The sequence below is a fragment of the Amblyomma maculatum genome, chromosome 1 (assembly GCF_055883805.1).
Source record: "Amblyomma maculatum isolate TAMU_Amacu chromosome 1, ASM5588380v1, whole genome shotgun sequence".
Taxonomy (NCBI): domain Eukaryota; kingdom Metazoa; phylum Arthropoda; class Arachnida; order Ixodida; family Ixodidae; genus Amblyomma; species Amblyomma maculatum.
This window is the reverse complement of record NC_139344.1, coordinates 226839148-226865236: the sequence shown is the minus strand read 5'-3', so window position 1 is coordinate 226865236 and position 26089 is coordinate 226839148. Positions and strand designations below refer to the sequence as shown.

General features: G+C 44.4%; 1 protein-coding gene across 7 annotated transcripts in view; it reads left to right on the top strand.

The window, feature by feature from the left end:
- The window catches only part of LOC146205777 (coiled-coil domain-containing protein 102A-like), a 68348-nt gene that overhangs the window by 29261 nt on the left and 12998 nt on the right, over nt 1–26089 (top strand). For 5 of the 7 annotated variants that reach the window (XM_084590449.1, XM_084590453.1, XM_084590454.1 and 2 more), the window contains exons 8-9: nt 13099–13269; nt 17376–17479. In XM_084590449.1, coding sequence (XP_084446575.1) covers nt 13099–13269; nt 17376–17479 — 275 coding nt within the window. Of the gene's footprint in view, nt 1–13098; nt 13270–17375; nt 17480–24627; nt 24674–26089 lie in introns of all 7 variants that reach the window. The other 2 variants (XR_014704253.1, XM_084590450.1) reach the window with 1 other exon arrangement.

Below are 26089 nucleotides of genomic sequence, written 5' to 3'. Positions count from 1 at the left end.
GCCGAACATGTGCAAGAAACTGGACACGCCATCAGTTGGGACGGGGCACGTGTGCTTGCCAGAGAACGGATCGCTGCTAGACGATTGTATCTAGAGTCTTTGATGATCTAGAGTCGTGTTCGTCCTTGGGGGACGAACACGTCTCAGCTTTGAACAAGCTTGAAACCGCCGTCATCAAATGCGCGCTTAAGGGGGGATGCGGGGATCAGATCGCGAAAATCGTGAAAAAAATCAATTTTTGGAGACCACCCGTTTCGGTATTTGCAGCACCTAATCTACATTATATCAAAATGGTTTGGCTAAAAACACATTAAAAGTGCCTGAAAAAAAAAAAAAAAAATTTGTCAGTGCACAGGGCGAAAAAACTGCTTTAAGTCGCGCAAAATCACTGCAGTTCGCGGAGCCATATCTCGTCTTTCCCGCCACCGAGTGCCGCCATCTTCGTATCGTTTAAAGCTAAGCGTCTCGCCTTTCCGTTTCTGAATTCTTCGTACGTCGGCATTTTGTAACAAGCGCAGAGACACAAAAGAAACACGGGTAACCGGTGGTGGTCACACAGGTCCTACGATGAAAGTGTACCTCCGATTGGTTGCCGTGTTGAAAGGTGTCTCCCCATTGGCTGCTGCTGCGGCAGCTGGCAGGTTGGCAACCGCAGTGGGACGCTGTCATGCTGTTGTCTGCTTCACAAACCATGCCGGCTTTTTTATTTGGCACGCGAATTCAGATTTTTTGCTGCTCCCACGATACGAATGGATAGTCACTCATTTGAAAAAAAATCTTTGACAAAGCATGCCTTCAGAAAATGGAACCGCAAGCCTCCTACGGCGAAAAAAAGACAGCGGTTAGCATGAGAAGCGGAGCACTCGACTGAACATACGGACAACGTGTCGTGCTATCTTGTACCGTCTGACAGCAACAGCGAAGCCGATAATCTCCCTGTGCCATCAACGCCAATAACCCAGTCGACAAAAGACGCACCAGTGGAGGCTTTCGCACGGCCGCGCAAATCAGTAGCCAAGATCGCGTCGATGCAGGCGATACGGGTTGAAGGTCACCATTGCCGGCAGAGACGCATCGTGCGACATGGACACGCAGCCTGCGAATGAGTCCCAGCTGTCGACGAGCTACAGTGTGATGCCTGAAAATTTACCGGACGAATCGACGGCTGACTGTCGCACCATTCAGGCACGCCACAAGCCGCATTTTATATCGGTGATGACGGCAGCGGCGTTCACGATCCCCTTCGCGCAGTGTCCGCAACTGAACAGAAGTTGAGTTTGATGGACCAGCAAGGCAAAGAACAAACTTTGGCTCCTTGTGACAGTGAGTTTATTCTTGTGCAGGTTTCCGCGGTGAACTCATTGCTTGCTAAAACTTGTGCCCAAGCAGTCATGAGGTATAATTCAGGGAGCCAAAGAGCCTACTCAGAAATATGTGCTACCTTGGGTGTGCACCTTGGTGCCCTTGCTGTCCAGAGGGCTCAAGAAAAGGTTCAAGAATGTTTGAAGAGGGTATCCAAAGCACACCAAACAAAAGGCAGAGTTGCAAGAAGATTCCGGACAGCAGTTATGCGAAATATTACAGCCCTGGTGCTTTCTAATAAATCTGCAGTGCTTGCAAAAGTTTCCGGGCCGTTTTCTCAATTGTGCTTTTTTTGTCTATCATCTCACTCGTGGAAAGGATAGTACAACAATGCATAAACTGATTTTGATCCAGTTTGTTTTGCTGCGATCCATAAACTTTGCTGCACTTAAAGACAGTCTTGAAACGTTTCTTTATCTTTCCATTTTTTTATTATTTCACAATAAGTGCATGGTTCTATGCAGTGATGCACAGTCATGTGTGTGTCATGCTTAGTAAAAAATTGTTAGCGCCTGAAAAAGAAATCTAGCACTGTCTTGCTGTAGATTAGACATTTGGGCAAGCATGGAAAGTATTCCTGGCTCCCTACAATGTTTTGTTACTGTGCCAGGCTTTCCACAAGCATTCATAAATGGAAGGATGGACGACTCTAGCAAAAAAAAAAGGAAAGAAAACCTGCCGCTTCCTAATGTCCGCAATTGCCATAGCTTACGCTACACTGTACATTCAACATGACGACAAAGATGACTATCACAAAAAAAAAAAATTGCCGCTTCTTAGCATTCGTAGCTGCCATAGCTTACGCACGTTCAGCACGACGACACGATACGCACATCGCATGTCAACCGCTGCGCGCAGAGGGTTCACAACACACACTGGAGAAAGCATCATGACATTCTGTCTGCCACAGGCTGAGCTGGTTTGTCCGCGCATGCGTAGTGTGTGCTGCTGCCAATGAAGACTGGGAAAGAGAGAGGAAGGAGAGCAAAAGCTTGGCAGAAGATTGGGCACACCCCTGCGCTTTGCTTTATCACGTTTTTCTCCTCTCCCGAACACCATGGCTGCATTGCCTGCGTCCAAACGTCACGTGCTGGTGTTACGGCAAGTGATCACTGCAGGGTGTGCAAGGGCGCGGCGCTGCTCCAGACCAGCCGTCGCTGAACTGTTCCCTCCCATTCCTTCTGCACATGGCTTGAAAATGTCAAGCGGCAAATGGCCGAGGGTGATGCGATCGTCTTTGGGGAAGGCGCACCTTCCAGTGCGTGGCGCGGAGTTCAATATATCGAACGACTGGTGAAATTGAGTTTGATATACGATGCAGCTTTCCCATACTTTTACATGGGATTTTCAAGGGGACATTCCGCGAGTTCGATATAACAAAAATTCGAGTTATCCAGATTCGACTGTAGTAGCTACTACATTAGCCATAGAAGCACGAAATCAATACGAGGACTTGCCGATGCGTATAATTGAAGATTGCATTGTTGACTAACGTTTTCTGCTGCCTGCTTCCAAAGCTTACAGGGAGGGAGGAGGGAGGAGGGAGGGAGGGGAGGGGAGGGAGGGAGGAATGGAAGGAAGAGAGGAAGGAAGGAAGGAAGGAAGGAAGGAAGGAAGGAGGGAGGGAGGGAGGGAGGGAGGGAGGGAGGGAGGGAGGGGAGGAGGGAGGGAAGGAAGGAAGGAAGGAAGGAAGGAAGGAAGGAAGGAAGGAAGGAAGTAAGAAGGAGGAAGGAAGGGAAGGAAGTAAGGAGAAGGAAGGAAGGAAGGAAGGAAGGGAAGGAAGAAGGAAGGAAGGAAGGAAGGAAGGAAGGAAGGAAGGAAGGAAGGAAGGAAGGAAGGAAGGAAGGAAGGAAGGAAGGAAGAAGGAAGGAAGGAAGGAAGGAAGGAAGGGAAGGAAGGAAGGAAGGAAGGAAGGAAGGAAGGAATGAAGGAAGGAAGGAATGAAGGAAGAAGGAAGGAAGGAAGGAGGATGGAAGGAAGGAAGAAGGAAGGAAGGTAAGGAAGGAAGGAAGAAGGAAGGAAGGAAGGAAGTGAAGGAAGGAAGGATGGAAGGAAGGAAGGAAGGAAGGAGGAATGAAGGGAAGGTAATTAAGGAGGAAGGAAGGAAGAATGAAGGAAGGAATAGGAAGGAAGGAAGGAAGGAAGAAGGAAGGAAGGAAGGAAGGAAGGAAGGAAGGAAGGAGAGGAAGGAAGAAGGATGGAAGGAAGGAAGTAGAAGGAAGGAAGGAAGAAGGTAGAGGGAGTGAGGAGTGAGGGGAGGGAGGGAGGAGGGAGGTGATGTGGAGGGAGGGAGGGAGGGAGTGGAGGGTGGCTTTACTGCATTTGAACCAACAGGAAGGGAGGAAGGAAGGAAGGAGAGGGAGAGGGAAGGGAAGGGAAGGAAAGGAAAGGAAAGGAAGGAAGGAAGGACTTTACTGCATTTTGGACCAACAGAATGCAGCCCCTTTAAGCAGACAGTGGAATTTCAGGTGCCTCGCGAAGTCAAAAGTAGACCACAATTACGGAGTTCATTGTTGAGTCCCAGGAGAGGCCTGGAGCTGCTGTTGATGCATTCGTATCATTGATCTTCTGCTGTTTGATGTTGTGGGAATCCGCCTTCCTGCACTTATCCGAACTGCTTGGTGCAGAATCACTGGGCCGCTTGGGAGTCATCCGACTCACTCACTCGACTGCAACGACACGTCTGGCGAAGGAGCACTGTTGCAGCACTTGCTCGCTCCGCCTGCCGGTGTAGGTGATCTCACTGTTGCTATGCACAGCTGTGCATGTGCTTTGGTGCCGCCACCTGTCGCCGGTCGCTGAGGAGTGTGCGCCGGTGCGGGGGAGGTTCACAGTTGGCACTGTTCCAACCTTTGGATGTAACAGGCGGACGGTCACCGAGAGTATGAGTGCTTAAAGGGGCGCCGTAATGTTCTCCAGGCCACTAATTCCAGCCGGCCTCTAGGTTCTTTACACCTTCCCGATGCCCCAAAGCACAATCATGACGGCGAAATCGTAGCACCTAATATTTTAATCCACTTGAATAATCAGTGTTTTGGCACTGATGTGAGCGACACGCAAAATTCTTTAATGGATATGACGTTTCCTTCTCGCTTGGGTGCTGCTTCGCTGATTGTCTTTAATGGATATGACGTTTCCTTCTCGCTTGGGTGCTGCTTCGCTGATTGGTTGAGTACGCACTTTACATTTTACAATTGAATGATTTTCCAAGTTACTATGCAGAAAACATATTAAAGGTGTTTTAGTTTGCGCGGGTTCTTGAAGGGCTTGTAATGATGAGGACTATAAACTCTGGTAAATGCAGGGTTGTCAACAAGCGCAGAGGAGCGTCTGCTTGCTATGATGGTGGTGGTGGTGGTGGCTTTGTCCTTTGTAGCAGGTTGCCGCTGCCTTCTGACGCGGCGGAGCAAAAAAAAAAGAAAAAAAGCCAATTTGCTGTCCAGGCTTTACGATCACAAGCACAAAGATCACACAGCTGTCACCAATCACTGCTGAGGTCACAGGGCTTCCCGTTGCTACCAGAATTTGAGATGCCACTTTGTGGTCTCCATTCCCACAGGCTCCTCAAATCCCAAGGCATATAGAGTTAATACAAAGCCAATGCAGCTGACAATGTTCGGATCTCGGAGGTCGGCAAAATCGCTGGACTGTCCAAAATTACGTGGCTGATCGTTTCTGCCGACGCTCCACAGATGGTGCAAGTTGTGTCGAGATCGCTCATGAAGCGCATTGCCACACCCGAGTCCGCAGCATTCTGCAGAGGGCTTCCTCCAGCAGGCCACTGCCCAGGGAGTTGTCATATCGTCATTCCCAGTATGACCTCCTTGATGGCCCTGTACAGGTCCGGAGTAGGCTTCGTGTTAGCTCCTGCACGCCACTCCTCTGTCTCCGTCTTTCACACTTGTTCTCGAACTTTCGCACAAGTAGCACTCGAGTGATCTCTGATGGACACCGGTGGAATACCAAAATGGCGACGCAGATTTTCTGACCGTCGGGCCCACTTCGTCAATACCCCCGCAAAGATGGTGTGGAGCAGCGTCTCGTGGGCTAGGCTAGCTTTGGGCAGACGGAGAAGCCAGTCCTCAGCACAATTTCGCGGCGTTGTTAACATGGTAACGACGCTGCCAAAAAGCGCGGCTACAGGTTGATTTGGACAGGAAACCATGGTGGATAGCTTCCTATACGTCAGCAGAAAGCTGCGTTTCTCATAGATTCTGCCCAAGTCGAGCTCTGTGCGAGTGAAATAGTGAAATGGGAGTGGGGCTTCGTCTCACATCGGCTCAGACGCGCTGTTCTTTTTTTTCTTGTATTTAAAATCTTATAAACCGAATAACTCGTTTCAGCGCGCCGATTTTTTATAATTATTTTTTTTAACTGACTTCGGTAAAGTGCAAAGAACCTAAAGGCTGGCTGGAATTAGCGGCCTAACAAACATCACTGTGCCCTTTAAAGGCTTTCGCCTTAAAAAGTTCGAATTATGTGATGTTGGAATTATCGAAACGCTTCGAAAAACCTGGCAAGGACCATTTGCTTTACGGTAAATTTACCGTATTCACTTGCGTAGTGAACCCAAACGCATAATGAACTCAATCCCCACCTTTGCCACTGAGAATTTGAAGAAAAAAAACGCTAGTCTAGCACGTCCCTTCGTTTCGCCAGTCACAGCCCACAGCTCATTTCTTGGCAGTGCGCCAAGATGCAGCGCCACCACACATCCTTCAGGTGTGAGCCGGTAACGGGAGTGCCCCTTTACAAGCAGCCTGCGTCGCGTGTGAGGCTTCACGTCACGGCGCGTTGAACGGCACTTGTCGAGCGCACAGTTTGGTAGCAGTGGAAGAACTACGATGGAAGCGCATAAAAAAAAAAAATTACTATCTGAAACGGTGAGCAATTAAGATTGGTTATCTGGCTACTGTGCGGCTGACGAGTACCGGTGCCGCATAAATGCTCATAAAAGCGAAACTGAAACATACTCTGCTGTTACGGTAATATCGAATGAGGCTGTTTTTGTTTCATTACCGCGGTCAACTGCGCAACATGTAGTTCAAGTTTAAGGAGTGCTATTCTGACAGTTGCTTACGGTATCATGCAATCGTAACCGAATGCGGCCTAACCGGTGTGAGACGCGTAGCGCTCGTCCGACGCCCATAGCCTTACATGGGTCTCGGCTGGGGCTGTGCCGACAGAAATACTTATTCATATTTCTGAATTAACGAGGGTGGAATTAACAAGCATTGAGTTGCAAGTCTCGGAGGTCATGCAGAACAGACAGCAAGAAGCAGCTATCACGGCCGCCACCCCCTACCCTCCGGCGCTGCCGGCTTCTGCGCCGGTCATGGGTTAGGCGTTACCCACTCTTCCATGGTTCTACCTGGCTATAAGTTTGTCCCCGTTTTGGACGCACACAGCCTCTTAACCCTTAAATGTTTTGTACGAGCTCAGCTCGTCCTGTCTGAACAGTTTCTTTTCTTGAGTGTCCAGGGCAAGAAGCGCCCGTCCGCAGCTTCTTTTTGGTTTCTGCCACCATATGGAAGCACCTGCTTGATAATTTTGTTTTTTCTGTGCCAGATGGAAGCACTTGCTCGATCATTTTGTTTTCCTCTTCGCAAGGAGCATGGCTGTTGAGTGAAAACATGGCATCCGGTGGCGGCGACGCATGCTCAGAAGGTCCGTCAGCCCGAAAAAGTTTTTCTTTGTCATCTGAAGATTCCGATACCGATCTTTATTTTGTATTTATTAGTGTTTTTTATTATTTATTACCGGCAAACAGCTGGTTTTGTATGCAACATTGTCAAGTAAACTTCATTGTGCTAATCTAACTTAGTATGGGGTGCAGTTGTTCTGGCGACATCGAGTAGTTGATTTTTACTGCCATACAGTCGAACCCGGTTATATCGAACCCGGATATATCGAATTTTGGTTATATCGAATTTTGGTTATATCGAACTCATGGAATATCCCCTTGAATATCCCATGTAAAAGTATAGGAAAGACGCGTCATATATCGAACTTAATTTAACCGGTCGTTCGATATATCGAACTCCGCACCACGCACTGGAAAGTGTGCCTTCCTTCAAAGACGATCGCATCACCATTGGCCGTTTGCCGCGTGACGTTTTCAAGCCACGCGCGGTAGGAATGAGAGGGGACAGTTCGGCGACGGCTGGTCTGGGCAGCGCCGCGCCCATTCTCCAAAGGCACGCGCATCTGCAGTTATCATTTCCCGCGCGCCAACACGTGACGCTTGCAAGCCATGTGCGTGGTGTGCCCATCCTTTTGCCGAGCTATCTCTCTCCTTCAGCACGCGCTACACGTGCGTCAAGTCAGCTCAGCCCATTTTCAGACAGGCGTCGGACGCTTTCTCCAGCGTGTGTTGCGAACCCTCTGCGCGCGGCGGCTGACATGGCTATGGCGCCTGCGGACGTTAAAAAGCTGCAGCTCTCTCTCCGTTTTTTTTTTCTTTTTTTTGAGAGTCGTTTTTTTTTTATTGTTGTGCTGTTCGGACGTTAAGAAGCGGCAGTTTTTTTTTTTTGGCGGGAGTCATTTATCCTTGCATGTATGAATCAACGAAAGCACGCGGTCAGCTTCTGCGATCATGACGCCCGCCCCAAGTGCGGTGTGATAAATCAAACCAGGCTTGTGTAATCAAGCCACCACGGGCACTCTGCCAAGTTCGCTCCCCGCCGCCGCAGGAGCTGTCAAAAGATAAACACACCGCGACATTATCGCTGCACAGCATCTTGGCACGCTGCCAAGAAATGAGCTGTGGATGAGACGACCGAAACGGAGTGTGACATGCAAGCGAAAACGCTGGTGATTTCTGCTGCGGCGGCACAGAAACCTTTTTTCAGCTGCCGCGGTGGCTCCAGCAGCAAGAGGGACGCAGTTCCAACAAGTTTGAAATTTTTCGCTCTGTCGCTGCCGCTCGTCGCCGAGATCGTTGAATCGCTTGCATGTGAACGAGCTGGCCTTAACGCATTTTTTTTTTTTCAAAATCTTGGTGCAAAAGTGGAGGGTGGGTTCATTTGCGAGTGGGTTGATTACGCGACAAATACGGTATCGTTTTTTCGCATCGTAAGTGCCGTCACAAGCCGATTTCTGTATATCGAATTATCGATATATCGAACTATTTCGCGATCCCCTTTGAGTTCGATATATCCGGGTTCGACTGTATCATTCCAAATCAGTAATTAAAAAAATAGGCACTTTTTTCCCGAAAAATTAAAAAAAAAATGAAACACTTAAGTGGTTAAATATGCCACCCTATCGCAGGGGCATTTCTTTGGCTATGTGCTAGGTGCCAGGCTGCCCAGACGTGCCGCATAGTTCGAATGATCCGCAGTGGAACCGACTTGTGTTCGAATTAACGGCCTTTTTTGTACACAGACCTCTATGGAGCTTGGCCGGACCAATCAGTGTAGTTCGAATTTTCCGAATATTCGAATTATCGAGGTTTGAATTAACAGGCTTTTACTGTATTGGTGACACACTTGGTACTGCTGGAGGTGCACAGAGTCTCTCTGCACATTAAGCAGAGCAACGGGTATGTGCATAATGCACATGAAACTACTTTAAAGGTTCGAACATCATAGTCGGCTAGCTGCTACCTATAGCAGTCACAGGAGATTTTTCTAGGGCTGCATTCTTAAGATATAATTTAAATTCGAAAATCGAATTCACATTGAACACACACAAAAAGCATTAATTTATGTCGGTTTCTTCGTAACATGGATGTGCTTCTTGCACTGCAGTTATGTCTCGAGGTTAAGTGGCATTTTTGTGCATTGAACTGCCAGTATTTTGAACGTTTTTGTGAACTTCTCTATATCAGGAGCTTAAATGGCATGTCTTAGAAAGTAGAAAATAATCTAAAACCTCAATAATTTGAACTTTGTTAATTTGAAATCGCGGATAATTTGAAAGTTTTCTGTGGTCCCGTATTCCAATGTAAATCTGACCGGATAATTCGAATCAGTGGCAATGCCCGATTCATGTTTCCCGCAAACCCTGCGAAACGACAGTTGTACGGAGCCACGAGGCAAAGCCACATAGTGATGGCGATGATTTGTAGGTAACGCGCCCGAGCCGGAGCACTCTAGGCACAAATATCGATCCACAGTGCGACCCGTGGATCGCCGAAACGCGCCTGTAGAGAAGGCGCGCTTCACTGCGACGTGGTGGGCATACCGTTTGTCACGTGGTCTCGCCCTTACTCCATCCCACGGCATGTTTCACAGTCTCTTCACCTGCGTCAGCGGTAGCGGCAGCATGTGTTCAGTGTCGCTACCGCTCTTCCCCCATGCCTCCGCCACTGCAAATATGTGCTATGCAGGTCTCACCAGCGCCATTTACTTGTGTTGTGCACGGCAATTAGGGATAGGCTGCTGCGACGTTGTTCTTTTGGGCTTTGCAGAAAAGCTAGCTTTCTGATGGTACTAGTGAAAGAAATGCCAAAGTACAAGACTAATGCTGCAGTAGAAGTTCTGCTTGATTCAAGAAGCAGGCAAGAATGCTTGTTCCAAGACCGAGTTGGCTTAAAGGCACGACATGTCCCTCTCGATGTAGTTCATAATACTGAGCAACAAGTCGAAGATACTAGAGACCTACAGCAAGACGCATTCTTCGAAGCAGTCACAACTGCGGGCTCCCACTTATCAAAATGTGGAATCTGCTCTGCTTTGCTGGCTGAAGGAAGCAAACGCAGCCTACCTTCCTGTCAATAGACCGTTTTACCGAGAGCAAGCAGGAGAGGAGGAAACTACTCTCTAACCAGATTTCTTGCGCCAGCCCATTGTTGCCAGTACCGAGTGTGCTGTGCATTCGCACGCTTCATGCATAGCAGAGCGGCCTTGCCCCTCGGTATGTGGTCACTTGAGAGACTTAAATACCTTTATTAGCTCGCCTTTTAGTGGTAATGTCATTGGGACAGCAATGCGTGATTGTGGACTGCACAAACAAAGAAATCGCAATATGATTGCCGAAACCGTATGCGGGAAGCATGCATCGACAGTCCGAGTTCGGCTGTGATATGTTTCTGCTTCACCGCTTTCCAGTCTATCCTTATTTAATTCGCCTATGAACGTTTTATGTAAGCCAGATAGACTTAGTACCAATGACAGACTCACGAATATGATGCCCATTTCACTTCCTCTGCCGTAGTAACCACGCATGCCGGGCAGGCCGTGCTTCCTGTAAGCCCTTCGCGCCAACGATACGGTGAATCTAAGAGCGTGCTAAAATCTGTTCGTCATTTAAGCAATAAGCCGACAGCAAAAAAAAAGCCTTTCTTGTGGATTTCTGACTCATACCGTGTTATTGATAATTGCAATACAAATAAGTTATGCAACACATTGCCGCTGATGCGGCCCGCGGCTCAACGTCTGCACGCTGCCTCCGCTGCTAAGGCGTCACCGAAATTTACATCTTTCTTTTACTGATACTATGGGACCGGCAGTAAGCAGTTCCATGAGATACCATTTACGCTAGCGCTGAGAAATTACAAAATGTCGTTGGATGTGCCTTCGATGCGAAATAATTTAGGCTTAGCAACGACTAGGGAGTAGCGCTCGACGAGAGTGCTGTAGTCCACCACGCCAGCAGGCGGCACCGCTTTCGTAAGCGCTGCCGTATGTGCTGCGAATTTGTCTTCTTTTACGGTGCAGCTGAGAGCGCACGTTTTTCGACGCTTTGCTCAACAATACGCCGTGCAAACGATGCTGGTACGGGACGGGGGTACACGATGTTGTTGCGCCACTGGGCGAACACCAAGGCTTTACAAAAACGTCGACGGATGGTACTTTAGACGCTACTTCTTTTATGTGCTGGTCTTCAACCGTGGTTTAACTTGAAAGTATACATTGTTGAAGCAGGACAGCTCGATCCTATATCGAAACGAGCCACACTTCATGTTAAATCAATGCGGCGATAACTGGAAAGCATCTTTCGTAATATCTTCATACCGCTTTCAGTAGCTGCCCGTATGGTTCATTCGCTGTGTGTTTGTGTGTACAGTTACCATTGCGACTATAAAATATAATTGAAAATACATGTATCGTGAAAGATATAACAGATACATCCTCACTGCGGAAGTGGAACGGAGTCCTTCGCAGTCACCCCGGTCGCTAGAGCTGTTTCCAATAGCTGCCGCTATGTCAAATGATGGTATACGGTTTGCTGGCACGCTCAAAAAAAGCACAAATAGCACCGAAGTGTCGGATAGCTTTCACGAGCACCGCGGAACAGCACTTTTACACTGCTGCACCGCAGCATCAACACGCACAGCACAGCTCAAGATGGCATCAAGAGGAGCCGGAGCGGACGTTCCCAGTTGGCTCATATGGGGCGTTACCGTCAAACTAAGATGGCTGCACCCAGGCATCGAAACTAAAAAGGTCTATAGAACGATACTGTGGTAAAAGGCCAACGACCTAGCTCTGCAACTTGGGCACAAAGGATTCAAGTGTGGTAACGGGTGATATAGCTATTTTAAAGAACGCAATAATTTGATATTTTTGACGGTCTGTGGTGAGAGCGGCAGCGCTAGTGAGGGTGTTGTCGAGAATTGGAATAAGCACACAAGCACATTTTTGCGCCACTGTATAGCGGATACGGTGCAGACCACATTTACAACCTTGACGAGGCTGCACTTTTATATAAGATGCTGCGAACAAAAACATTCGCAGTGAAGGACACTGCAGTCAAGGGTAGAAAACAGGCTAAGGACAGGATTACTATGCTGTTCGGCGCGAATATGTGCAGTAAACACAAGCTGCCACTACTGGTTGTCGGGAAGATAGGGAAGCCTTGCTGCTTCAGAAATTGCTGTTTAAAAGGAAGATTTATTGGCATACCTGCTCAAGCGCGTGCTGCTTTGCTACAACAATGGCAAGGAATACTTCATCGGCTTCCTCGGAGCCATGTGCCTCATGGTGTACGCTTGGAGCACACACTGATCAGGCGGTGTTTTGAATACGCTGGTTTTTTTCAGTGAAAGCATTGCTGATGCCGATGCAGACTACTGATGTATACTTGACGAAGAAGGAGCAGAGTATTGCGACTACATCAGTGCACTCTGCGCAGAAGATGGGGACTCCAACGCAGTCGGCTTCACCGAGTGTCTGAACTTTGAGAGTGGTGAACAGACAGGCTACTCGGACTTGGAGAGTGAGGTTACTAATGGTTGCAAACGTACGAGATGACAGTGACTATAGCGACGACGACAACGACGAGCCTCCTCGAGCACCTGCTCTCAGTGAAGTTATCGGATCGCTGAACGTTATTCGCAGTTTTGTTGAGTGCCACGGTGGAAGTTCTGAAATGTTTCGCCTAGTTGACCAACTCGAGAACATGACCTTCAGAGCTGCAAACTACCAGACGCGGCAAACTAGCATCTTTGATTAGTTTAACGTTAAACCCCACAAACCAAACCAATCAGAATAGGCCGAATAAAGATGACATGTTCCTGCAACAAAATTTTTTTGCTTGAGTCATATTTCTTTGTGTGTTCGGTTAATTCGAAAACCTGCTTAATTCGAAAACCTGCTTAATTCGAAGATTTCTTGTGGTCCCGGTGACTTCGAATCAACGAGGTTTTACTGTGTATGTAAGTGATGCAAAGGGACCCACATTTAATGTTGAGTTGATGTAAGTGATGTTTAGTATTTTCTATTTAGCACTTCTCAAACACTTGCGTTTTAACTTTCTGTATCTGAAATCATACTTTTCGACTTTTTGTAGGAACTGCTTGACCTTAAGCATGCGCATAGCAAGTTGAAGAAAGTTCTCCAAGAGAAAAGCACAGAGTTGTCCCATGCATTGCGACGATCTGAGCAGTATGAAGCTGAGGTGAAGAAGCTTAGAGGGCGTATTGATGAACTCAAGAAAGAACTTGCAACAGCTGAGGATGAGGTAAGTAATTTGATAAAAGGCATCAGTATGTATTGGTATCCGTTCTGTACATTGTATCTGCAGTCTTAGTTCCAGAGCAATTGGCACAGTGTAAAGGATTCGTAGTCATGTCAACTTGCAGGCTTTCTGTTAGTCACGTTAGTTGACCTTTGTGGAACACATGCTTTTTTCATTTTCTCATCTTTTCTGTGCTGCATTGTATGAGGGTTAAAAGGTAGTTTTATTTTTTTCCAGTTGTTTCAGCACTTAACTATAATTGGCTGGCACTTGCATTTCCTGTATTTAGGAGGGGCTTCTGTTTCATTGAGAGCTAGGCCAAAATTATCCTTTGTTAGTAGCAATAATGATAAGACTGCTAAATGCAGTCTACATTCTTGCTACCTGCAGCTATCCTGCTTTATATGGCTGTCTGAAAACCTTGGATAAATTCAATAAAGTTCTTCAAGTTCTTTTGTAAATCCTCAAATAAAGATTGATGCCTTGTACTTTAAGGTTATGGTGGAGCTGTTTTTAAAAGGTGTTACAGAAAAGGCCATTTTGTGATTTGTAGCGAAGGGGTCTGTATTGGTCATTCTTAGTTTTACAGTTATCACAGCATGCGTATGCTTTTAGTGGAACCATGTTTCAAGCCCAGACTTGGTACTGGTTCTGTGGTATATGTTAACTTTTGTATCATGCTTTTTGTTCTCTGTTCTAGCTTAGTAACTGTACATTACACTACAGCAACACTAGTTGAAATTAAGGCCACTAATTAGTACAACTAAGTAGCACCACTCTACTACTTTGGGCTAGGGAATAATACTACTCCTCAGCCCTACTAATTAGCATTACTGATTAGTGCTTCTTATTATGTTCATTACTTGGCAATAATACTTGCCACTGTGATGGTGATGCGGTTAGGGCACTCGACTTCTGTGCCCAAGGATGCGGGATAAAATCCCGGCCGTATCGAATCCCGGCTGTAGCGGCCGCTTTCGTTGTAGGCGGAAAGCTAGGCGCCCATGTGCTGTGCGATGTCAGTGCATGTTAAAGAACCCCAGCTAGTCGAAATTTCCGGAGTCCTCCATTACAGTGTCTCTCATAGCTTGAGTCGCTTTAGGACTTAAAACCCAGCTAATCATAAATCATTACTTGGCAATAAAGTGCAATGTCCATACGGCAATGCTCTATCAGAAAAGCAAGGTGCCTTTTAACGAGAAAAAGAAATGAACAGGGAAGCACTGATCGACATTCAAAACTGTATAGCTGTTTGGCTGAGCTGGGTGGCTGATGTGGAGCAGATAACCGGCATCACCACAAGTTAGTGTGAAACTCAGGGAAGCAAGGTTGAAAGTATTTAACTCTCAAGTGATGCGGACCCTTCCATCATTGTCATGCCTGCCATTGCACACTTAATAAAGGTGCACGAGAGGGCTTGTCATGATGGTTATGCCTGACCATGGCCCCCATTTAGAAGCTTGCCTGAAATAAATGTGCCCGGCAGGTGTCCGAACTAATGAGAATCAAATGACATTGGTATTGGTTGTGACCATGGTATTGGAATGGTATTGGTTGTGACCATGCTTCCATCCTGAATTTCTCAGATCTCCAAATTAACAAAGGTTCAGGTTAAAGAGGTTTTACTGCATTGTATTTGTTAAATCAAATTGCTGTGAGTTTTTTTATCCAATTTTTTTTTCTGTGTAATAACTTTTTATTAATTAGTGTTGCTTAGCATCTTGTTACAGTACAACAAGTCTTACTTTTTTTTTAGCCTCTTTCCTCGCTATAAAAACAACCAAATCTAGCTATTTAACTCCTATTTGTTGAGCAAATATTTAGCCTGTAAACACTGATTGCATCATTATGTGATTAGTGCTTCTTTTGGCTAAATTGTCTGCAACCTGGGTAGGTGATGGCCAATTTCTATTTTATTTTATTATTTCTAACATTTTCTATTATTTTTTCTATTATTTCTAACAGGCATTGTTTCACATCTTAATCACGCAACTTTACAGTGTGTCAGATGTGGGTCAGTATAAGCTCCCAAAGCATTGCTGAGCAGTGCTGCATCTCCTGATCTACAGCGGCATCATTGACAGAAAAGTACAAACTTAGGTACTGACTGCACTGCTCACTGCTTTCACCATGTGCACTGCGTGCTTTTTTATGCACAGGTACGCGGTCACGCTGGCATGTCACAATGTGCTCTCTGCATTGCACTTTAAAGGTCAGCCAGACTGCCATGCATTTTCATGAAACAAACTTAATTAAAGGGGAGAAACTTATTAATCACGTCTGCTCTGTAAAGAAAACGATTGACGACGATGAGTCGCATTTCATCATGGGATGCATTTACCAAGGGAGCTACAACATTATATAGCATGTCAACCTTCAGTTAAGTTCTTTATATTGTCATATTTAATATGTTTAAAATATGCAAAAGTATTAGCACTGTTACATAAAGCGACACACTCATTGACTCTCATTTTTGGTTGCAGCCTGCAACGTATATACAACTTGGTTTGCTATATTAATAAAGCAAACTTTGCAATGGAAAAATAATTATGCAGAAAAGGGATGTTTGTGCATGGGCACGATTGCTAGTACACTTTGAAGCCTGATAATGTTTGGGATTTGTGTGCTCAATGCACTGCAGGGGACACAGCTGTCTTGCTAATTCGTGAACCAGATGAAATTCACGCATAGCAAAACCAGGCTTACTGCCCTTCTAATTTATTTCGGTTCTTATGCAATGCTTGCTTTTCATTATTGATATTAGCTCTGCACTCATGAAACGTGTGGTGCTTAGAGGTGTTTCGTAAGTGGGGTGTCGAGCCAGACCTACTGTTGCATCATGCATTCAACATGTTTTTGTAATTGGCCAGTTTTGACTAATCTTCAAGTGAATTTCTCAGACTTGTTTTCCAACCAAAAGGAGGTGCCTCTTTCCTAGACACTTTTTTAGTTGATGAAGACATGCGTCCCTTACGGCACTAACACTTGCGAGTTGCAGATGTCGCACGCTCAATTTTGGTTATTTTGTTGAATTTAACTAATAAAGCAGGGAGAGGGTGTAGCATATTGGTAAAACAAATCACGTGTGAGGAGAGAGACACAGGACAATCCTCTCTGTTCTCTTCGTTTTCTAGGCGTGGTGTACCATGTACCCTTGCAGCACTTCTCCAAGCCATCTTAGTCAACTGTGTGACATTTCTGAACTTATGCAGTAGCAGTTACTTGGCTGTTTTTATTCCCACAACAAATGCGAGACATCTTGGAACAAGAACCTTTGGTTAGAACACAAGCCTTGCAGAAAAGCTTACTGGGAAATTGGCGTAGTTTCATATGTCGGTCACATCCTTTAGTGTTTCGTGTACTCCTGTAGTGGTCCATGACATACCACTACTTCATACCTTTGTTTTACCTTAGTGGAAGCCCTTCCATATTGCAAAAATACCATCTCGTGCAACTCATTCGCCACACATGCACAGAAAGCTAGCAGACTGTCTACTCTGGCAGCGCCCTAACGTTTCACGGTTCGCCACTGCGCAAGAAATGCGGCACTGCTGCCACTCTACAAAACTTGAGTTCCCTATGTTGTTGCTAAGGCATTTTGCTAAGATGTAAGGCCTAAGAACGTAAGATGTAAAATAACCCTCCAAGCTTCCAACGCATTTCTGGTAGAACCATCGCATTTAATTTATCCACCCTGCCACTGACTATCATTCACTGGAATGGTCTTCCGGAGCACATTATGAATACCCATGATGCAGCTTGTTTTAGGGTTGAAGTAACGGCCATTTTTTTTTCCAAATTACTAATGAGTCATTGGGCATTATATAATGATGTTTCTTCTTTTCAGTGACCAGTACTAACACTAAGTAAGCTTTATATAACCTTGATGTTCTGACATTGCCCCTATCAATGTAATTATCCCCTCACTCAGTGCTCCAATGCTTGAAGCCTGTGAGGCAATATGGGCAAAATATGATTAAAATAAAGAGGTGTGTGACATATTCCTTGCATTTAATATCTTTAACATGCTTCATTCTTTTCCTCCTACATTTATCAAGGCTGACAGTGCAACCAACATGCTTCATTCTTTTCCTCCCACATTTATCAAGGCTGACAGTGCAACCAACAGCATTCGCAAGCTTCAGCGCTGTAATGATGAACTTCAGGAACAGATAGAAACACTGCAGGTGCAGTTGGAACACTTGCAGACAAGGTGAGTGATTAGTCATGCTGAACAAATGTGTTCACTAGTTTAAATTAGTCAAAAAATTAATTATTGATGTTGTCATGGTTCTTTTGTGGCCTTTTCTGAGTACTCAGCCCGTGTGTTGCAGCATCTGTCAAAATGGCTGGGCCTTAAAAACTGTTGATGCCATTAAATAAATGACTATGCAAGCTGCGTTGCTAAAGAAAGTTAGCGTCAAAAAAGTGGAGTGTTTGTCCGCACACTGTTAAAACAAATTCTCAGTCTTATAAGATTCTGATAATATTGGCTCAAGGAATAAAAAATTAGCTCTTGGGATAACTTGCTATGTAAGTTTTGATGTTGTGTAAGGACAATTTAATATATTTGCTTTAAAAATAATTACTTCAAGTAAATAAGGCCATAAATTTTGTTTTGTTCACTGCATTAGTGAGGTGTGTTCTCTTCATCTAACACTTTTGTCACATGCTTGCTACCTGTGCTGTTCAAACATGCCACACTGCTGTATATGCTGACTGGGAGGTCCTGCTTTTCATGGTAAAAAACACTTTTCTCAAAAACCGGGTTTTTTTTTTTTTTTAGCATATACAGATTTTTATTCCAACCTTTGATGGTCAGATTGTTTTGAAATAATCTTTCCCAGATTTTTAAATTTCTTTTATTCTGATTTTGAAAAACAAAATGAGTCTGAAGCAAAAAAAAAAATGACAAAAAAAATTAGGGGCAGTATTTTGATTACAGCATCACTTAGGAGTGGAAAAATATTCTAGTATTTTTTAAGGAGTATGGTTAGGGCAGGAACTGGTGGAATGTAGCTCATTGTCCAAAGGTGAGCTACCACTCGTTTGATGATTAACTACTGTCCAATTCAGACTTGGTTAGTGGAGTCAAATACGAGTTGGTAGAGGCATCGCTACCAATGTCAAGAGAGGTGACATTGCGCGCAGCCATAACACCACCTTACCAGGCACTTGAGCAGCTCAAATGAAACTCACTAAAACTGGAGAACAATAAATAATATACCATGAGCATTTATAATAAACAAACTAATACCCTTGTTACATGGGCACTTTTAACGGCAGTTCAATAGGCGGTCAGTTAAACTAAACGGCAGTTAGTGATGTTACACGGCAGTGCCAACTGCAGTTGAAATCTCAACTGCAGTTCAGTTCAGCTGAGGTCAACGATCGCAGTTGAACCAGTCAACTGATGAAATGGCCGTCAGCGGGTGTTCCGCATCGGTCAAATTGGCGGAATTTCCAACCGCTATGTGTTCTCAAATCACACGGAAGGTTGTTGCCCTAGCTAACGCAAGTCCCAACCTGCAAATTTAACTACTCATACAAGTGTCAAAACATAAGCATGCGAAGTGGCACAAAAAAAAAATAAATAAATAAAAGAAATGCTTAAGCAGCGAAGCCAGATGTGCCTCAAATGGATTGACCTGGCTCTGTGCCAGTGCAACTGTGACATACTCGGAAGAGAAAACACGTGTAAAATGTGCAATTTAATAATATAAAGCATGCAGATATTGTATAAAGTTATTGATAATGAAAAAGAAAGCACTTCTTGTCAAAATTGTTTGCACATGGCAGGATCACTTGATTCTGAAGCACAACTGAGTGTCATGAGATGTTTCATGTAACTGCAGTGGACTGCCGTTCAGTTCAATGTCAGTTGAAAAGCTGAACTGTCATTTAACATAGTGGCAGTTGAAACTGCCTGTGTAACACGGGTATAAGAAGAGCGTTAGTAAACATATAATCAGCATTTGCAAACTCAGTAAACCTAGAGAACAGTAATACACTGGGAGTGTCTCTAATAAAAAGAACTAAAAGTAGTGCAAATAAAGATAGAAATCAGCATTTGTGGGCCCCTGCAAGAGAGTGGCAATATAGATACAAATCAACTTTCACGCACTTCCATTGAGAGCACGTGTAGAAACCGTAACTAGGAAAGTGCGTCCTTGTAAACCGCAGGATACAGTGAAGATCAAAGTTGGTTCTCTTTTTTTTCCTTAAGACAGTATCAGAAGCAACTTTTGTAAGCTCTATGTAAGTTTTAGAAGGTGACAGTACCTTCCACTGAGCATGTACCTAACAGAATGTCAACACTGTTCAGGTACTGCAAAAACCATGCGGGACAGAAATCTGCTGCCGCAGATACATGGCAAAGAAATCCACTACCGCAGATACGTGGCAAAAAATTGTGGGGGCTTAAGCACAGCTAGAACTTAGCGATAAGCGAAAGCTGTGAATATTGCTGCGATAGCCGCTTTAACACCCGCTTTTCAATCCACGGTTTTTCATAATTTTGATTTAAATAAGGTTTTAGGGAAAGGAAGGAGCCTTATAGTACTTTCGAGTAGATGCCACAAAATTGTGGACACCTACACGTAACCAAATTAAGATCATGTCTTCATATTTTTTTCTTGTATATTGTACATTGGTTATAAGAAAGGAAAGGCGCATTATCTGTTGGACTTGAGAGAAGGAAGATGGGAGTGGAAGCGGAGAGAAAGAGGTCCTGTAGTAGAAGGCTACGGAGTAATTTGGCCACCTCTGGGCTTTTTAACTCCTTCATTACCACGAGAAAATGGCCGTTTTTCATAGGTCTCGGAAGATATTTTCTTGCCAGTACAAATAACACTGCACCACATGCTGCAGCATACAATATTGCACATTATGGAATGCTCTTTCCAAAAACATAAGTTAAAGCAAAAAGTTATTAGGGAATGCACAAAAAATCTTAAAATTGCCATTTTTGTGGTGAGTTGATAAAAATAGCATAGAAAAGGCATGATATCTACGGACATATTATTAACAAAGAAAATTTAGAATATACATATTGAAGATGAATGACCCAAAGACACCATGTAAAAAAAAAAAACTGTCTGTATAGCACCGTTCTTACAGCTACATAAAAAAAAACTACAGGTGAAAACGGCCTCATATCGCATGCCATGCAATGAAGCAGTTCCTGAGGCACCAAACCAGAATTGCTGCAAACTGGCTGTAAAGGCTGGGTATACTGTTGGACTTGCGGCAGACCTTCAGGAATGCGTTTTCGTGGAATAAAACCACGTGGACTCAGAGCCAAAGCTCACTAGTGAATAGCTGGTGTCATTTTCGGGTAATTATCACCACTCAACGCCATCAGGTAACAAAGCCGACAATATGATTCGATATTTGACTTGCTGGAAGTCTTTTGGTCACAAAAATTTGATATTAATGCTCCATTACCATGAGTGGCATTACCACACATGCACATTAGTTCTCAATAAGGTCCATCAGAAATCAGAATGTCGCCAGAGTGTAAAAATTTAAACTGGCTCTACAAATGCAGTGCCTAGACTAACCACTGGGTGGCGCTAGGTGCATGAGAAACAATTCCAACATGTCGAAATTAGCGATTTAAAGCATCGATCATCAGTGATAAGTTTGAATAGCTGTGGTAAATAAAGAGTTAACGTGCACGCACATCACACAACCCAGGGCTCCCTCTCCATTTAACTTAGGTTTTGGGGAAAGAAAAGCGCAGTATACATTTGGGTTGAACACCACGATATTTTGGACACCTGCACTTATTAGGTCAAGGTCACTTGGAAGCCAAATTTACTGTCACACGAACACCTGCTATACCTAGTGTAGTGAAGCTTTCGCTTCCATTGTAAATTGGTTTATAAAAAAGGAAAGGCGTAGTATCTGTCAAGGCCGCTTGAAGGTGAAAAGGTCCGCGACAGCTGCACGAGGTAGCGTAATGAAGCTTTCGCTTCAAAACAATCAAAGTATTAAAGCTTGTGAGAGATACGTTGGTGTGGTCTGTGCAAGTGTATTGTACAGCAACGTGAACATAATATTATGTCTCTGATAGAGCATTATGATTAGATTTAAAAAAAAACTAAAATTTACTAATCAGCTTTATGTTTTGGATCTTAAAAAACAGTCGAATCCGGATGTATCGAACTTGAAAGGATCGCGAAATAGTTCGATATACAGAAATCAGTTTGAGACGCCACTTGCGATCGTGAAAAATGGTACTGTATTTGTCGCGTAGTCAACACACTCGCATAATGAACCCACTCCCCATTTTTGCCCCCGAGAATTTGAAAAAAAAAAAAAAAAAAAAAAAAAGCGTTCGGTGGCGCGTCTCTCTGTTCGACCGTCGCATCCACAGCTCATTTCTTGGCAGCGCACCAAGGTGCTGCGCAGTGATAACATCACGACGTGTTTATCTTTTGACTATACTTCTCATAGATCCTGCGGCGGCAGGGAGCGAACTTGGCAGAGTGTCCACGTGATGGCTTGATTGTACAAGCCTGGTTCGATTTATCGCGCCGCGCTTGGGGTGGGGCGGGCATAGTCCACTGCTACAAAATCATTGGCAAGCGTGATAGCTGAAAATGCCATTTCAAGTGAACAATGCTAAAAGCCGATGTCATGATCGCAGCCGACCGCATGCTTTCGTTGATTCATAGATGCAAAAAAAAAATAATAATCTGCCGGTTTATTAACTCCTGCAGCCACCATAGCTTATGCTGCGTCGCACGTTCAGCCCGACAAGAATAACTCTCGCAAAAGAAAAAATTGCTGCTTCTTAACCGCTGCAGCTGCCATAGCATATGTTCAGCACGACAGCAGAAATAAACGACTCGGAAAAAAATTTAAAAAAAATCTGTCGCTTCTCAGCATGACGACATGAGACGCGATTCGCACGTCGGTCGCCGCGCGCGGAGCGTTCACAACGCACACTGGAGAAGTGTCTGCCACAGGCTGAGCTGGCTTGTCCGCGCATGCGTAGTGTGTGCTGCTGCGAACGAAGACCGGGAAAGAGAGAAGAAGGGGAGAGCAGAAGAGTGGGCACACCCTTGCTCTTCGCTCTATCGCATTTTACCCTCTCCCGAACACCACGGCTGCATTGGTTCCCTCTCGTTCCTTTACTCACATGACTTGCAAACGACATGTGTTATCGCGGCAGCAATCACCGCAGATGCGCGCGCCTTTAGGGGAAGGGTGCGGCGCTGCCCTGGACCAGCTGTCGCCGAACTGTGCCCCCTCATTCCTTCCGCGCGTGACTTGAAAACGTCACGTGGCAAACGGCCGAGGTTATGCGATCGTCTTTAGGGAAGGCGCACCATCCAATACATAATGCGGAGTTCAATATATCGAACGACCGGTGAAATTGAGTTCGATATACGACGCAGCTTTCTTATACGTACTTTTATATGGGATTTTCAAGGGGATATTCCGTGAGTTCGATATAACCAAAATTCGAATTATCAGGGTTCGACTGTATTATAATGCAAAATTAGAGGGTGTCAAAATCGAAGGTGTACCAATTCTATCTTTCTGAATCGGCAGCATAGCTCGAAATATCAAATGTCAACAATATGCATTTGATATTTTGAAAGTTTTAAATTCGTTGAGTTAGTTTTTTTGCATTGCAGGATCCTAGAATGGCGTCACATTTTTTGTTTTTGTGCATCTGATAAACATGTAGTTGTGTATTTGCTGATGTAGAAGAAATTGACATGATTTTGACAGCGGTACCAAGTGTGGTATAGGTCGTTCAAGCAAAAAATATATCAGTTAGTCAAATCGTTATGCTCTATCATGGACATAATGTCGACCTTCTTTGCATTCCACCCGCTTAGACCACACCAACATATCTTGCACAGCTTTAATGTAAAGATCTGTAAACACTAAAAAAAATTCCCCGGAATATACAGGGTATTATAAGGCAGTTTTGCCACCCTGTGCAGTGAATCAGTGGTTAGTGTGCTTGGCTACTGAGCTGGAGTATCCGGCTTCAGTCCCGACCATGGTGGCCACTTTTGGATGGAGGTGAAACATAAAAGATGCCTGTGCGCTGTGGAATGTTGGTGCATACTGTAGATCCCCGTGTAGCCTAAACTTTTCCAAATCCTTCTCTGCAGTGTCCCTCGTAGCCCGTGTACCACTTTGGGATGTTTTGGGATGTTAAACCCCATGTATCATTCCTGTAGGGTTACCAGAAGTGGTACTTGGCCTAAAATGTTTAGAAGCCAGGGAATAGTTAATCACTATCTTCTTAGGTTATTGCATGTTTGCTACCGCCATTCTCATCCTACTGCTTTATCTGATAATTTTTCCTTCCTTCAACAAGCATGGCACAGTGTGTGCTAGCATCATTAGCTCTTCATGCGCATGGTGCCACATATGAGCCCAAAGCTTTACTATTAGCATGCACATCTGGAAATCCAGAACTCACCTGTTTGATTTTCATCAAAAGCAGCCTTGCATGATTTTCTTTGCTTGATTTATTGGACGGTCATCAATAGGCCGTGTTCATGAAAACTGCATGCACGTCAAGGTTGTGTGAGGTTATCTGTGAATACTTAATATGTTTTAGCAAAACTTTGTGCGAAATTTTCAAAACTTTGGCTGAAACCTTGTTGGATTTGTTTATGTGCATTGCATGCCGAATGAAGTATAGTCTCTCAGGCTAATTTTGTTGCATTATTGAAAAAAAAATGTGCAACCAAACGTTTGCTGCCTTACTCTTAAAAACTTCACTCTAGATAACAACTTTATTCCTCTTTCGTTCTTTGTCCTTGTGCCATGCTGCCTATTTCTAAAATTAGAGTCCTGAAACCTTGTTGGATTTGTTTATGTGCATTGCATGCTGAATGAAGTATAGTCTCTCAGGCTAATTTTGTTGCATTATTGAAAAAAAAAAATGTGCAACCAAACATTTGCTGCGTTACTCTTAAAAACTTCACCCTAGATAACAACTTTATTCCTCTTTCGTTCTTTGTCCTTGTGCCATGCTGCCTATTTCTAAAATTCAACCACATTCGTACTACTGCCTAGATAAAAGCACAGACTTGCAGTGGTGCACATTACAGTCATTGCTTTGCATATTTAGATGGCGGTGTATTAACTGCTAGTAATCTTGTTGAATAAAAACTGTCTGCTCTATCTAGTGCAGGGAAGTTATTTCAAGAATCGAGAAATGCTGTCAGGTTTCCCAATTATTTTCAAAGGTGTACATGTTGGCAGAATCACTTGATTTATGTCAGACAAGCAGCAATAATGATTATATTTTGTGTTGGGACTGATAAAGTTTAGTGCATGGTTTTCCTAGTTCCACTTTTCTCTTTCCTTTTACTTACAAAGCCAAGAGGAATGCTTGGTCGGATCTGTTCGCTTGGACACTGTCAAGGTAATGGCACTGATATCTGCACACTACTTCCTCTATTCTTTTCTCTTTTTACATGTATTTATGCCTAACTCCATTACCCTGTACACTATTTTCTCTTGATGACTAGCTACTGGCAACCATTTGTGTTGAATTTTTAGGGCCGTATGTGCAGTAGGACTTTGTCGATGCATTTTCCATAAGTTATGGGGTAAAAGCTTATTGCCCGGATGATATATGATTTAGAGAACTAAGATTTATACCTGTATATGGCCCTGGCAGCTCACTGGTGCAAGACGAGCAAATCATTCCCAATAATTGGTTCACAGGAAAGGAGAGGTGCAGTATCTGCCACACTCTCTGTGGACACCTGAATAATATAATAATAATTGGTTTACAGGAAAGGAAAGGAAAGGTGCAATATCTGTGGCACACATCCTGAAGACCTGGTTAGACCTCATGAAATAGTGCATTCACACTAGAAGAAATTCAGTTATAAATTATTTAGTGGTCATAGGCAAAAACTACTTGGGGATCCATGTGCAGTAATGTCTTATGTATTATGAACAAAAGGAAAACTGCAACCATTATTTGATGTCTATAGTCCTTTTAAAGCATGGCTACATAGTCTAATGAGTAAAAAATGCAAATGATCAAAGCAGTGCTTCTATTTTAGCCGTATACATAATTAAATGGTACTTTGAATATCAGCATTCATGGTGTGTCTTTCAGCATTGAAAACTTTGTGTCGCTATTAATTTTTGAAGCTTGATTAAGAAACCATTGTGATCACTCTTCGTCTTCAGTTTTCTTTAGCAAGAAAAATTACGTCTGTCATTTAAAGGTGCCGAGATATCGATGTACTAACGGGGCCTGGTGTCCAAGATTTGCATTTTGAGAAATATGAGGAAAGCACAAATGGGGCAGGATCTCACGATCGCACTACGTATGACCGCAATCGATGTAACTAGTGGTACATGCCTTTAGCTCATCTTGTACCTCACAACATTCAGGAGCGAATTTGTTTCGTCAAGGATTGTGATTCTGTATTCCACAGAACGCCGTTTTGCAACCACCGCTGCCAGTGCAGCACTACCTTTGCTAGAAGGCTCAATATGCCACGCTGGTCAAAGCTGCTTAGACATTTTTTTTCTTGCCTGTTCTATCATAGTTTCTGTGCAACAAGAATTCCATTGATGAGATGGTGTTCACTCTTCACTGTCACGCTCAGCTCCACCGGCTACACTGTAATCGGGCCATTGTGAAGCACCTGCACTGCAGTGTTGGTTGTACATAACAGGATGTAGCTATACTATGTCCCTAGTGCACTACTTTTGTCTACCTTTCGCTTCCTTTTTTGGCTAGTAACAATGCACGATTGTAAATGTTTCGTGCTGTGGTCATGACGAGGGAGTGGTGGGCTGACTAGGCCTAACGGCG